The sequence below is a fragment of the Poecile atricapillus genome, chromosome 14 (assembly GCF_030490865.1).
Source record: "Poecile atricapillus isolate bPoeAtr1 chromosome 14, bPoeAtr1.hap1, whole genome shotgun sequence".
NCBI lineage: Eukaryota > Metazoa > Chordata > Aves > Passeriformes > Paridae > Poecile > Poecile atricapillus.
The window spans coordinates 3256842-3270775 of record NC_081262.1 but is presented as its reverse complement, the minus strand read 5'-3'; the positions used below and the strand labels follow the sequence as shown (position 1 = coordinate 3270775).

At 54.1% G+C, this 13934-nt stretch overlaps 2 protein-coding genes across 3 annotated transcripts; both read right to left on the bottom strand.

The window, feature by feature from the left end:
• Window positions 1–272: 272 nt before the first annotated feature.
• HMOX2 (heme oxygenase 2) lies at window positions 273–13083 on the bottom strand. 2 transcript variants are annotated; one of them, XM_058849286.1, is made up of 6 exons: window positions 12944–13083; window positions 4718–4820; window positions 2934–3051; window positions 2183–2674; window positions 1120–1240; window positions 273–1038 (listed from the first exon to the last, which is right to left on the bottom strand). In XM_058849286.1, exons 2-6 carry the CDS (start codon window positions 4795–4797, stop codon window positions 914–916), a joined length of 936 nt encoding a protein of 311 aa, XP_058705269.1. In that variant the 5' UTR covers window positions 4798–4820; window positions 12944–13083; the 3' UTR covers window positions 273–913. The 2 variants fall into 2 exon arrangements, with proteins under 2 accessions (XP_058705269.1, XP_058705268.1); XM_058849285.1 differs by lacking the exon at window positions 12944–13083 and adding an exon at window positions 8389–8530.
• On the bottom strand, window positions 8731–13082 carry LOC131584323 (zinc finger protein 501-like). Its single transcript, XM_058849284.1, has 2 exons — window positions 12944–13082; window positions 8731–10493 (listed from the first exon to the last, which is right to left on the bottom strand). The coding sequence occupies exons 1-2, from the start codon at window positions 13038–13040 to the stop codon at window positions 9307–9309; spliced, it is 1284 nt and encodes a 427-aa protein (XP_058705267.1). The 5' UTR covers window positions 13041–13082; the 3' UTR covers window positions 8731–9306.
• Window positions 13084–13934: the final 851 nt, after the last annotated feature.

Sequence of the window (13934 nt, the reverse complement as noted above, 5' to 3'; positions counted from 1 at the left end):
GCTGAGGATGAGGGTGGGGGTACACCAAGCATGGGAGGAAGAGCAGCAGGCTCTTCTACCAGGAACCCCCTCAACACGGGAAAGGCCCAAGCACCTGGCTGTGTCCTCTGAGTGTGGCAATGAACCTCCCCACATGGAAACCCCAGGGGAAATAACAGGGACAGTCTGGTGCTAGGGCAGGAGTTTCTCAGGGACTGCACTCCCTTTCTCCCCCTTAACCCCCTCCCCAGTATCCCCATTTTCACAATGATGTGCTTTTAGCTTGCCCCAGCTACAGCATTGCAACTTTTTATTCCAGTCAAGGCTTCAGGAAAAATAACCAACAACCAACCCTGAACCCCAAAGTTGCACAATACACATCTGTCACCTCCATACCCCACCATGGTCCTGCCCCCATCCCCAGGGAGCTCCCTCCAACAGGACTCAGACTTGGTTCCTAGCACATTGCACCAGAGAAGACACTCCTTGGAGCTAACAGCCCCATGGCACAGCCTCAGCTTCTCAGGGCAGGAAAGCAAGTGCTCATCGTTTGAAAGGCTGATGACATTCTGCAGATGCAACCCAGGGCAGGAAACTTCCTCCAGACACTGCTTCAGTGATGAAGATGAAAAGCCAAGCATGTGAAGCCTTTGCTGGGACAGGACAGGACATCTCTAGCCTTAAAAGCTGCCCCAGCCTGGGCAGGGCAGTGCTGCAGTGGAGTCCTCACCCCCTGGCACCAACCAGTCCTGTACACTGGTCAGCTAAAGACCTCGTGTTACAGCGGTGTGCAAGGAGGTTTGGACAGTCCCACAGGATTCCTGTTTATTTCCTTACTCCCACTCTGCAGCCAACTCACCACCAGCAAGGGAAAGGTCGGAAAAAGGGCAGGGCACGTCCCCCCTTGCCCCCAAGCAGAGACACACGGTGTCCGTCACAGGATGTACCAGGCTGCAGCTCCTGCTGCCACAGCCATGCAGGCTGCCAGCACCAGCTGCACCAGGGGCTGCCTGGCCAGGCCCACAGCAGCGTGGAAGGGGCAGCTGGGGCTTGCCATGCCTGCAGGACACAGAAAGCATCGTTAGCACTGCCAGCCCTGTGCCACACGCCCATGGCAGCCCTCTCCTTGCCACCACCTACCCAGTTTGTCTGCATAGTAAGGGCATTTGCGGATGTCTCCTTTTCCATCGTGGACTGGAAAGCCTCCATCTTGGGCTTCTTCTGCCAGTGACTTGCCGATCTTGTCCAGCTCATCAAACACCTGCAAGTGGTCACAGTGAGCACGTGAAGCAGGCAGAGCCAGGCAGCTCTCAGCCAGACCCCTGGAATCACCTGGGGAACAGGCAAGCACCACTCCCTGCTTCCCTGTCCCCAGACACCTTTGGGACATCCACTGCAGAGCTGTGGTGACACCTGGCACACGTTGCAGCTCCAGGAAGGCACAGCCTATCCCAAGAGCATTCAGTCAGAGCCAGGAGCAAGGCAGCACCACCCTGCTGTGGGTGGGAGTGTGGGGCAGCAGGGTCTCCCCCTCCCTCCCTCCTGATCCTTGGAGGATCCCAGCTCCTGCAGTGGTCAGACAGCCCCTCTTGCTGCCATGGGATTCTGTAAGGATCCTGACAAAGGAGCCAACCACACCTCACCACGTTTCTGGCCAGTTTAAATCACACTGACCTGCTACAAGAACAAGATTACTGGATTCCATCCAGTAGCTAAATCTGTGCTCATCCCCTGGGGCAAACAGTAGCTTAGTCAGGTTTGATGAGAGGCAAATGCTATGGGAGGCTCCAGACATTTTTGACCATAGGGCAACAAGTGAGACCTGAGACAGGAGATGAATTGGCACCAGGGCAGAGCAGCACACTCAAACTGTTTGAGGCTGCCTTGGCACAAGAGCTCCGCTCCCCTCACTGCTTCACAGCCACACTGCCTATGGAAATAATCTTGAAGCCATATTAATTTTGCCTTAATCAAAGGGCTTGGCTTTGGTATTGGAGCAGGGGAGGAATTCCTGCCTGACACCAGCTCCAGAAGCCAGTGAAAGAGCTAGTTCAACTAGAATCCCAGCCCCTCAAGGAGGGGCTGTGATGGTCTCAGCCCCAGACCACTGCTTGGGTGAGTGGTGTGACTGAATTAATCTGAGCCAGACCTAAAAGTCAGACCTAAACTACACACACAGGAGATCAAGGGATTTCTTTAGTACCTGCATGTTAAATCTGAAGGCTTTGTTGGCCTCTTCCACGATCCTTTCCTTGGTGTTCTTGTCCAAGTCTAGAGCATTCATTCTTGCTCTGTAAAGCTGCTTGAACTGCTGTGCGTTGGAAATGCTGTCAAACACATAGAACTGGATCCCTTCCTCAGTACTGGGCAACTTCAGGGCCCTCTGGGCTACCTTCTTCAGCACCTGGCCACCTGAGAGGTCCCCCATGTAGCGTGTGTAAGCATGAGCCACCAGCAGCTCTGGCTCATGTTGTCCCACATGATGGATTCTGTCCACATATTGCTGAGTTGCCTCTGAACACTGGATCTTTTCTTTCCAGTCTTCCCCATAGAAATATTTGAGGTCTTTGGCCAAAGCTTCTCTCCGGTGAAGCTCTACGGGGAAGTACAGAGGAGCAAAGACTGGGTTGTCCTTGTTACGATCCATCTCCTCTTCCAGAGCAGAGTAGGTGAAGTAAAGGGCCACGGTGGCCAGCTACAGACAGAGCACAGCTCGTGTGAGAAGCTGCTCACTGGATAGGCACAACTCATCTCATGACTACTCCTGCCTACATGGAAGTGGGGTAAGCAATAAGAAACCCCCAGGCCTGGCACAAAACCAGCCTGGAGAGCCAGGCAAGCACTGCTTCAAGGAGCAAAGGCTCTACCTACCACCACAGCACCCCCAGGGCTGCCTTGGAGTCTGCATCAGTCACTGGGTACATCAAAGAGATGGGGAGCAGAGCAACACTCACCTTGAAGAGCTCCTTCTTGATGCGCCCCTTCAGGAAGTCCTTGACAAACTGAGTGTTCTCTGCACGGTCATGCGATTCCTTCGTCCCCTCCTTCAGCAGCTCCGAAAGATCCATGGGGCTGCAGGCAAACAGGGAAGCTCCTTTCACCCCACTGCCTCATGCAGCAATGAGTTTATCCTTGCTGTGTTTGGAGGGATCCCCCACTGCCATCCCAGTTTAGAGAATGTACAAGGTGGCACCCTCAGACCACCCCTCAGGCTGAGCTGGCACCTGCTGGTGGCAGCAGCAGGGTGGCAGCAGCCCATGTGCCAAGCAGATCTGCCACTCCACGAGGGCTGGGGCTTACCAGGGGCTCTGGCCCAGGATGCTGAGGACTGCCAAGGACCCTCTGATCCCTGCACCGTGACTTCTCCTTCTCATCCACGTGAGCCCAACAACACTACACAAGGAAGCCTTGAGCATATGGGGAGCAACTACAGCTTTAGCCCAGGGCAGGCTAAAGAGCATAGGGGCCTTGGTGGTATCTTCTGCTGGAGAAGAAAAAAGCCTCAGGTAGGTCCCCAGCTTTCCCAACTTGGATATCAAGAAGAGAACTGAATGGCAAAACAGGGCAAAAACACCCTTAAGAAGTTTATTTCTCCTGAATTATACTGTTTTTTTCAAGTTTCCACAAGGTGTCTTATTTTAAAAAAGACCCAAAACATTAAAATCTATGATTTTAAGCTACAGGCACTGCACCTACCTGGACACAGAGTCACAGAATGAACTAGGCTGGAAAAGATCTCTGAGATCAGCAAGTCCAACCTATGACCTAACACTTCCTCATCAATTAACCATGGCACTGGGTGCCACATCCAGTCCTTTTTTAAACATGTCCAGGGACAGTGACTCCACCATCTCCCTGGGCAGATGATTCCAGTGCCCAATCACTCTTTCAGCTGAAGAATTTTTTCCTGATGTCCAACCTAAACTTCCCCTGGTGCAGCTTAGGGCTGTGTCCTCTCCTGTCAGTGGCTGCCTGGGAGAAGAGACCGACCCCCACCTGGCTACAGCCACCTTTCAGGTACAGTATCAACATACAAACTCACTCAAATCATGCCCAAGTGCACATTACAGTTTTTATCACTAGTTTCCTACAGCTAGCACATTCCTGTTAGCTTTAAGAGAGACACTGAACACTCCAGACCCACTGAATGTGCCAGCAAAGCCAGCAAACATTAACTTCTCATGAAGCTGAGCCTGTCAAGTCAAAAAAGTCAACCAGCCTGTCTAGGTCTTTTACAAAGCACCCTAGTCACCCTTCCTGTTTTTAAAGTCTGAAGCCTTGGCTTTGAGAACATGTGTGTGAATTTGTTTTTTAAAGTAACTTCCTAGAAAATGTCCTTGACTAGACCTGGGTATTCTGCAAAGGCAAGAGTGCACCACAGCAGAGTTCACATGTAGAATAAGTTTTCAAAACAAGAAGTCTGCCCAGCAAGCCATGAAAAACTGGCTCTCCTTGGCCAGAAGACACAAACACAGCTGCCAAATAGTCAGTGTTTCTGAAATGTGACTTCCATAGTAGAGACTAAAAAACCAACTATTGTCAGCCCTGACAGATTACTCTTTCCCATCCCTTCCACCCTTACAGTCCTGTTTGACTGAAGAGATCTCACAGCACATGTATTTGATTAGTCACTTATTGAGGTCCCTCACTTCTTTCAGATGAGGATAACTCCTTTACCTGGAAGATCTCTTGCCTTGCCCAAGGCCGTGTCTGTGCCATTGTGTAGGACAGAACTCACCTGACAGAGTCATCTTCCACTTCGTCATAGCGCAGGATGTCCTCCTCTCCCCCCTCGGGGCTCTCCAGGGCTGATGGCATTGTGGTCACTGCTGGGGATCAGTCTGAAAAGCAAAATCAGAGAGGGATTTTCAGGGGAAGCTGCCTTAGCAAAGGGATGGGTGTGAAATGTTGAAGAGTCCAGCAAAGACCTCTCTGAGCAGTGAGGAGCAGCCTCTGGCTGTTTCCACCTCACACCAGGCACTTCCAAGGACGTAGATTTGCCTGTTCTGTTCAGCTACCTCAAGTGAACTTCAACACTGACAGCCAGTTCACAAAACATTAACCTCAGAGGAGACCTACAACACAGCAGCCTGCATTCAGCATCCCCCTTCAGGACAGCTCCTGGCTGAAGACGAGACCTCTGCGTTGGGAATCTGCACTCGACTTGTGAGCAGGCTGCTTTCCCCTGGTGCTACCAAACATTTCCCTCAATGTCACACTCTGAGCAGAGTAACTGGAAAGAGAAGCCACTCTCCTTCAGTCAGAATGAAGAATAAACTACATTTCCACACCAGTACAAAGCTTCCTTGGAAGAAAGCAGTGGTGAACTGGGTCAGCTGAGCTCTGAAGTCAGGCAGCTCACAGGGGAAACAAGAACATTCCCTGTGACAGAATAGAGGAACTTCCAAAGCAGGGGCAGATTTCATTGCTCTGCCTTTCCTGGGCCACTCTCCAAGCAGAGTGAGCTGCAGACAGCTCCTGCTCCCACTCACACCCTCCTCTCCTGCCTGGAAGAATTTACTTCAAATCCCATAAGTAACTGGGTTCCCCCTCCTCATTTGCAAAAGGAAATAAAATCTCTTTGGATGTAACAGGATGCACAAGCCTTACCCAGGAGCAGGAACAAGACACCTGGATTACATTGGCTGAGCACAGAAATCCAGGCCCCTCATTTATAAAATGGACCTGTAATCAGCTTTGTGCAGAACACCACCACCACCTCCACCATCTTTCAGGGAGCCTTGGGAGAGGAGCAAGGAGCTAAGCAGACAAACTAGTTCCAATTTATCTTATATTCCTAGAAAGCCAGAGTCCTGGAGGTGAGGTGTGCTGTCTCCCCACATCTGCAACAACCACTGATAAAAAGCAGCAGCTGAGAGCAAAGCTACAGAGCACTTGAGCCCCACTCATCCCTTGGGAGAGGCCTGAAGGCTGACATCAAATCCAGTCCAAAGGAACACACCAATCAGGCCTCAAAAACTAGTGGTTAACAGCAGCAATGGCTCATGGTTGCCAATGGCCAGACAAGGATAGCCCTGAGATCATCATGTCTGCTCACTCATCAGAACCTCCGCTCCCACAGCCTGAGCACACTCGTGTTCACACAGAACTTGGCTCTCTGTGTCACACAGGGAACCTCATGGGGTCTCAGAAGCTTTCACCCAACTCTGTTACCAGTGTTGTAGAAGCACAACTAATGGGAATGGTGAATGACTGTCCCAGGAGCACAGTCTGCTGTTGGGAGCAGGGGACACCATGGAAAAAGTCATTGAAGGCCTTTGATGCTTTCTCAGGCTTGTATTTCCCCTGGCATGTTTTGCAGGGCTCAGCCTGACAAGTTCTCTGTGGCAGTGAGCAGGGCAGTGATAACACCAGCCCCTGTAGCCCCAGGTGAGGGCAGAACTCATGCAGGAAAATGCAGAAGTTGAGATTTTTCCTGATACAGTCTCTAGCACAGACACCTCCCCAAATAGACAAGTCAGCACAAACCAACCCCATCCTTCCTCATGCTGGCTTATTGCACAGCTGGGAGGAAAGGCAGTCACAGCCACTGTGTCTCCTACCACTACACACCGTTGCTTCTACTCAAAAACTGGCAACTGCAGCCCCAGTTTGTGGTCACAGCCCTGGTTTCTCTGCTCCTCTGAAAGGAGGCATGCCCCACATGCCACAGAGGAGGCTCAGGCAGTGCCACCTCCTCTGCAGAGGCTGGAACATCATTTCATTTGCTGCAGGGAGCTCTGCTCATCCAGGACCTGGCTGATGTTCAGGGCACCTCCCAGTGCCCAGACAGAGCCTGCCTGGGAGCAATCCAACAGCTACCAGTTGGGATTGCAGAGTGGGGAGGAGGTTTGGTACAGGACACCTCAGCATTCCAAACATTTCTTTTCCAATGACAGTGTTCCAACCTGCTGAGAAAACACCTCTAGCTCATCTAGATATGCAGTTTGTCCCTACACACATCTCCTCATCAAGCTGTATGTCCCAGATGCACAGCTGTTCTTCTCAACGCAGGAAGACATTTAATGCAAATAATCCCAAACCTTTTGAAGGAATGTACTGCTGCTGCAGGGAAGGAGCCTGGAAGCCCTAGATTTGCATGGGCACTCTGGGAGAAGTTTGGTAACTCACAAACACCCAGGCAGTACTGAATTTTTATCTGCTGCTTAACTTTCATGCAATTTCAAGGCATTTCCCCACACAGAGAGCTCAGAGTGTGGCTGCACTTACCATCACTGCAGCAGAAACAAACCTCAAAACTCCACGCCTAGAGGTTTGAAGAATCATCCCAGAGGTTACCTGGCAATCCCAGCAGGAGAGATTCTCATCTCCATCTCCTTCTGGGGAGGGTTTTGGCACTGGCTGCTGCTGGAAATGGCACCTCATAGACTAAATGAACACATTACCTGATCCTAGGAAGGTTGAAGATTTCACCTGGACACAGCCTAAACTGAGGCAGTAATTCAAGTCCCAGACACTTCTAACAGTGCCCACACAAACACTATTTCTCTCCTTTAGAGCTGCAGCCCAGCACCTCAACAAACTGAGCAAAGGAAGCTCCTGGTGAGCTCAAAGACCTTGTCCAGTTGTGCCCTTTGGTGGCGGCCCTTGTGTCAGGCAGCCCAACAAACACCTAATTTCTCACCCCGGTTATGAGACTCAGGGTTGGATCTGGGCTGAGGAAGAACACATTATGACAAACACACACAGATATACCAAACAGCCTTTGTTCAGCGGAGAGACAGAGTTTGCCCTGGCGGTCACATCGGCTGTCAGCTGTGCCTGGGACACGCCAATCACGGCCAGTGACAGGCACTTCGGGCTGATATGTGCAATGCGGTGCTGGGTGTAGCTGCTGCGGCTTGAATAGCACAACTGCCAATAATGGAAAAGGAGGAATGGCAAGAGGCTTTCATTCTCCAAGTGCTTCTCCGAGCTCTGCCGGGCCACGGAAAGCCAAGTGGCCCCATCGCCACCGGGAGCACGCAGCGCAGGGCTCCAGTCCCGAAGCCCCCAGGCGTCGCTCACGAGCAGCCGTGCAAAGTCACTGCGGGGCTCTGAGGGCCCGGTGCTGGCACACACTGCCGGCCGCTGGGCAGGCGCTCGCCCGTGGGGACACACGGCAGGAGCAGGGAGGGCTGAGAACGGCGGGTGGGCAGCGCCGGCCCCGCACGGGCTCGCGGCCGGCAGTTGTGGGCCCGGGCGGCCCGGCCCGGCCCGCGCGGTCATGTCGGCCGCGACAGCCCCGTCCCCAGCGCGGAAATACGGCTCTGAGGCGGTCCGGGAGGGCTTCCCGGCCCACTCACCGCCGGGAGCAGGCAGAACACCGCAGGGTGAGTCCCAAGGCAGGGGAAGACCCGCGGGGCTCAGGCCCGACCGCGTTGCCATAGGGACGCGCCGCGCACTCACCGCTGCCGCCGCCGCCCTCGGCCCCGGTGAGAGACAAAGGCCGCGCTCGGCGGGCCCGGCTTTATTGCCGAGGGGTCACCGCGCGGCCAATCGCGAGCCGCGCTCCGCAAGCGCCCGCGATTGGCGGAGGCGGCCGAGACGCCGCGCGAGCCGCTCCCCCTCACAGGCGGCCGGCGCGCGAGGCCGCGCACGCGCAGAAGCCGCCGATGGGTGGGGAGGGCAGGGCAGTCACGTGGCGGTACCGGCCACGCCCCGCGCCAACCTGGGCGGCACCTCCTGAGGCCCCGCCCACGATCGCGACAGGCGCGCGAACCCCGCGCATGCGCACACGACGCTGCGCCCTGGCAACGGGAAACGGCGGCCGAGAAGGAAACATGGCGGCCCCGGGGCGGTATCGGCGGCTTTATTGGCGGCCGCAGCAACGGCGTCCAGCGCAGCTGCCGCCCCACAGCCCCTGCAGGGCCGCGGGGACACACGAATAGTCAGCGCAGGGGGCCGAGGGTGCTTCTTTGGGCTTCGGCTCCAGCCCGTGGGCTGAGGGAGGGAGGGAGCTCAGCGCCTCTGAACACAGAGGAGGAGCTTTTGTTGACCAATGTTGCAGACTCTGAAATGGCCCGTGTGCTTCACTGTATTCATTGCCCACATGTGGGCACAGAGTCATTTGCCTTCCTCTGAAATACACGAAGCACATTCCAGCCTTTTTAAAGCACTTCCTTTCCCTCCCAAGAGCTTTCCCTTTGAACACCAGAAAATGCCCCTGCTGTGTTCACGCTCCTCTCCAGGCCGGCAGCTCCTCGCACTGACTCTCCCCTGTTTGCACCCCTCTCCTTTTGGACTCGTTCTCCTAAAGGAAAGCGCCTTCCCACTCCGTGAGCCGGGCAGTCAGTGGAGAGAGCGCTGACCCCGGGATCAGGCTCGCTAGGGCTGTCCTGCCCTGTGGACGTGCCGGTGCCGCAGGAGCGCGGAGCTCACGGCGAAGCCTCTCCCGCAGTCGGCACAGGCGTAGGGCCGCTCCCCGGTGTGGGTGCGGCGGTGCTGGGTGAGGTGGGCGCTCTGCCTGAAGCTGTCCCCGCACTCGCTACAGGCGTACGGCCGCTCCCCGCTGTGCACCCGCCAGTGCCGCAGCAGGGCCGACCTCCACAGGAAGCTCTTCCCGCACTCGGTGCACTCGAAGGGGCGCTCCCCGGTGTGGAAGCGGCGGTGCTGGATGAGGTGGGAGCTCACCGTGAAGCTCTTCCCGCACTCGGAGCACCCGTACGGCCGCTCGCCCCTGTGGAAGCGGCGGTGCTGGATGAGGGCCGAACTCCCGGTGAAGCTCTTCCCGCACTCGGAGCACTTGTACGGCTTCTCCCCGGTGTGCACCCGCTGGTGCTTCATGAGCTCGGAGCTCTGGCAGAAGCTCTTCCCGCACTCGGCGCAGACATAGGGCTTCTCCCCGGTGTGGACGCGCCGGTGCCGCGCCAGGGCCGAGCTCACGCTGAAGCTCCTCCCGCAGCTGCCGCACGTGTAGGGCTTCTCCCCGGTGTGCACTCGCCGGTGCTGCACCAGCTGGCAGTTCCCGGAGAAGCTCTTCCCGCACTCGGCACACCTGAAGGGCTTCTCCCCGGTGTGGGTCACCTGGTGCCGGAGCAGCTTCGAGCTCACGCTGAAGCTCTTCCCGCACTCGGAGCACTCGTAGGGCTTCTCTCCCGTGTGGATCCTCCGGTGCTGGATGAGGTGGGACTGCTGCCGGAAACGCCCCCCACACTCGGTGCAGGAGAAGGGTTTCTCTCCAGTGTGGATTCTCCGATGCTGGACGAGGTTGGAACTCACACGGAAGCTCTTCCCGCAGTCCCCACATATTCTCAGTCTCTCCACAGAAGAATTTCTCTGCTGGATAATATCTGGCAGCTTCCTGAAACTTTTCCCACACAGCATCGCTTGGCGTTGCATCTTCTCCAGAGGACTCTGAACATTTTCTGACCTCTGTGGGACGACTGGGTCCTCTGCAGAACTCTGGGAATTGTTCTCCTTGGAGAGTCCTGAGAGTAAAACCTCAGGCTCTGCCGGCCCAGGGATGCCTTGGTGGGAATTATTCTCTTTTTTGCTCACAATCCCACCTTCAGCTGCAATAAAACGAGAATCTGGATAGAAGTCACAGACAGGAAACCTTAGATAGGGGAAATCAAAAGGGATCAAATGACAAAGATTCACCAGATTGACTCTTATAGAAAGTTCTGATATTTCCTTTCAAACTACACAGTGGATTTCTCAGTATGTTCACATGAACAAACTCTGGGAACAGCCCTGTGTGCTCTGACAGAACCTGAATCCACTGAAATTATTGGCATACTAGGGATAAAAATTTAGTGCTTGAATGGGAAAGATGGCTGCTCCTCTAGGATATCTGAAAAGTTATTAAAAGCTGAACTGAGAGTCATGGAAGTGCCACAAAGAACTGTCCTACTCAGCAGAAGAAATGCAACACCCCTGACCTGCTGGTGCTGCAGAGAGAGGCACTCCCAAAGGAGGCACTAAGGGATGAAATCAGACACCTCAAACACGGCTTATGCCACTCTTAGAGGCAGAAGAAAGGCAGCTTTATCCTCCCATGGATGTGTGGGAGAGCACACAGAACTGGGATGAGGAAGTGCTGTCTTGGTGCAGGAGAGGCACTGCAGAAATAAGAAAAGAAGAGTCCAGAGTTAGAGTCCAGATGATATAAGCACACATCTGATCTTCTTCTTTCTGGGCAGTGTAAGAAAACAACACAATGTGATTTCACAGTGAACTCCTGAGATGCTTTTTACAGCTTGGTGTGACACTGACACTTTATGTAGTTTTCCTTAAAATGGTTCCATGAGAGTAACAGAAACTGGAACATTGATAGCCATGTGTCTGCAGCTACTCCATCCAGATGGGATCTGGAGGAAAAGAGAAGAGGGACATCCAAAGACAGGATAAGGACATTTCTGGCAGCCCATCATGAAGTCCTTGCCCTGTGGGTCAGACTTACTGAACAGACAGTGAGCTTGGGAGCAACAGCTCTGTTGCTGTGGCTGTAAAGGGTTTGATCAAAATCATGATGCCAAGACCCCACTGGAAGTGTTTTAAGTGAAAGGAGAATAAGTTCACAATGCTCAGGAATTCATACTGGAAGTGTAAGGCTGAACTGGGAAAAAAACCCAAAAATCGCAACTGGAGTGTGGTTCTTCCTCAGCCTGTGTCAATTTGGGTTGATCTCAAGCCTCTGATATGCCCAAGGCTGCCAGTGATAAGATCTGAGTCAAGCTCCAGGTAAGCAAAGTAAGTGCAGACACTGGGAAAAATCTAAATATCACCTTAAATGTACCCTTGGACGGATCTTTTTCTCATGAGAATCCACTTGGAGTTCTTCAGAGATGTCACCAATTTTAGCAAAAGGAAGTTCTGGAGACCAAGGGCATTCTCAAAGACATTAATCCTTGGCCAAAACTGGTAAGGAAACTCAGCTGCAGTGGATAAATGACCCTCATGAGGTGGGAAGGGAAAGAGGAGGTGCTGATGATTCTGTTATTCAGACACAAAGGCTGACTATAAACTGTGTCAGAGCCTTATGGTTACTGACCAACCAGGTGACAGGGGAATGACAGAGGACATTCACTGCAGGTAAACAAAGAAGTGCAGAGGGGAACAGCCTCTATACCAGGAGCTGGTACAGAGGGCTCCTCTATGGATGGGCCTCAGATGTTCTTGATACCATTCTGGAACAGCCCCTTGGAGCAGATGGATGAAAACTGCAGCTCCCAGGCAGACAAAATAGCTCATCAAATGTTAATGATTTTCAGGGGAAAAGAGAGAATAAAGAAAATGTAATGGTGCCCTTGCAGCTCAAACCCCACAGCTTGACTGTGTGCAAGGGCAGGGATGGATCCTCCATTTCAGAGAAATTCCAATAGAGCTGAGGAAGATACAGAGCATGACATGAATAATAAAAGGCACAGAACAGCTTCTGCATTGGAGATAAAGAATACAGCTGATAGAGGTATTGCAGAAGACTATGAAACCACAAGTGGCCCGTGGGGTGGGTGGGGATCCCTCCTGCACCATCTGCTCTGAATTAAGAACAACTGACATGAAGTGAGCTATCAGAAGGCAGCTTCAAAGTAAATTAAGAAAGCAGCAACTCACAGAGCAGCTGAATGTGCTGTGGAACTACTGGCTGCAAGCTGTCACCGATGCTAAAACATGCACAACTTCAGACAGCAAGAAAATACAGAGAGAGCTGTTAGATACTGAGACATTGCATGTCTGCTTTAGTAGTTTCTGAAGTCACAGAGTGCCAGGGCCTGGGAAAGCATCCAGGAACACACCACAGCCTGTCTGCCTTCTCTGGTCCCTGCTGCTAGGGACCACTGGGAGGACCGTGGTCCATCCTGGTATTACCAATCCTATGCATTCCGGTAGGGTCTGGGAATCCTGGAGCAGTTTTTTCTCACCGACAGGTTCACATATGCGCTGGGTTAATGGGCAGACTCCACGATCTTAGTGAGATTTTCCCAACCTTAATGACTGCATGATTGTACCATCACCTTACCTGCACAAGTGCTGCTCAGCACTGTCTGAGACTTCCCCCGGTGGGCGCGGAGGTGGAAGAACCACCGTTCCTCCTTCTGATCCATGTGGGAGATCATTTCCAGCTCCTTTCAGGGGACGCGTTCCGGGGGGAAGACACGGGGCGGGTCAGACTGGCTGGGATTTACCTACGGAGCAGGGGCTGGCTCTGCGGGGGTGCACCAGGCCCCCTGAGCCGCTGCAGACCCGCGGGAGCTGTGGGGCGGGAGGGGGTCCTGTCCCACCCCTCCGGTGTCCCCGGTGCCAGCTCCGCCGCTGTTCCCGTCCCGGCCCCTCAGCTCCGCTCGGCGGCTCCGCGGCCGCTGAGGCGCGGTCACGTGACCGCCAATGGTGGCCAATGGCGGCCCCGCCGGCCGTGAGGGCGGCCCGCGATGGCGGCGCGGGGCTGAGGTGGCGGCGGCCTCGGTCCCCCTGAGGGCTCGGTACCCGGTTCCCGCTGCCCGCTCGGTCCCGAGCCTTTCCCCGTGTGCTGGGCGAGCCGCCACGGCCGCCGGGGGGGTGGATTCCCTTTGAGACCTTAGCACGGCTTCAGGTGGGAACACGGAGCCTTCACTGCAGAGGCCCAGGGAACAGGATGCGATGGCAGCCAGCGCTTTCTGAGGGAAGAAGTTTTCCACAGGACACCAGAACTCTGGAGATCTGTATCTGGGCTCCATGTTCTTCTAGAATATGGGTGCCCAATCTGGGCTGGAGTCACCCAGGTCTAGAAAGTGTTGTGAAGAGAGCAGTGGGATTGTGCCAATCTTGGGCATGAATCTAAATTCTTAGCAATCACACATGGTTTGGGCTGGAAGGAGCCTTAAAACCCATCCCATTCGACCCCCTGCCATGGGCAGGGACATCTTCTACTATCCCAGGTTGCTCCAAGCCCCATCCAACCTGGACTTGAATGTTTGCAGTGATTTGGAGTCCACATCTTCCGTGGGTAATCACAGGGATGGCTCTGCCAAAGG

Coding starts and splice junctions, on each gene's coding strand:
- LOC131584323 (XM_058849284.1), bottom strand. CDS start 13,040: ATGATCTCCCACATGGATCAGAAGGAGGAACGGTGGTTCTTCCACCTC. Junction 10,494..12,943: donor GCTGAGCAGCACTTGTGCAG/GTAAGGTGATGG, acceptor GTTTTATTGCAG/CTGAAGGTGGGATTGTGAGC.
- HMOX2 (XM_058849286.1), bottom strand. CDS start 4,797: ATGCCATCAGCCCTGGAGAGCCCCGAGGGGGGAGAGGAGGACATCCTG. Junction 3,052..4,717: donor GTGGAAGATGACTCTGTCAG/GTGAGTTCTGTC, acceptor GTTTGCCTGCAG/CCCCATGGATCTTTCGGAGC. Junction 1,241..2,182: donor CCTTCAGATTTAACATGCAG/GTACTAAAGAAA, acceptor GACCACTTGCAG/GTGTTTGATGAGCTGGACAA.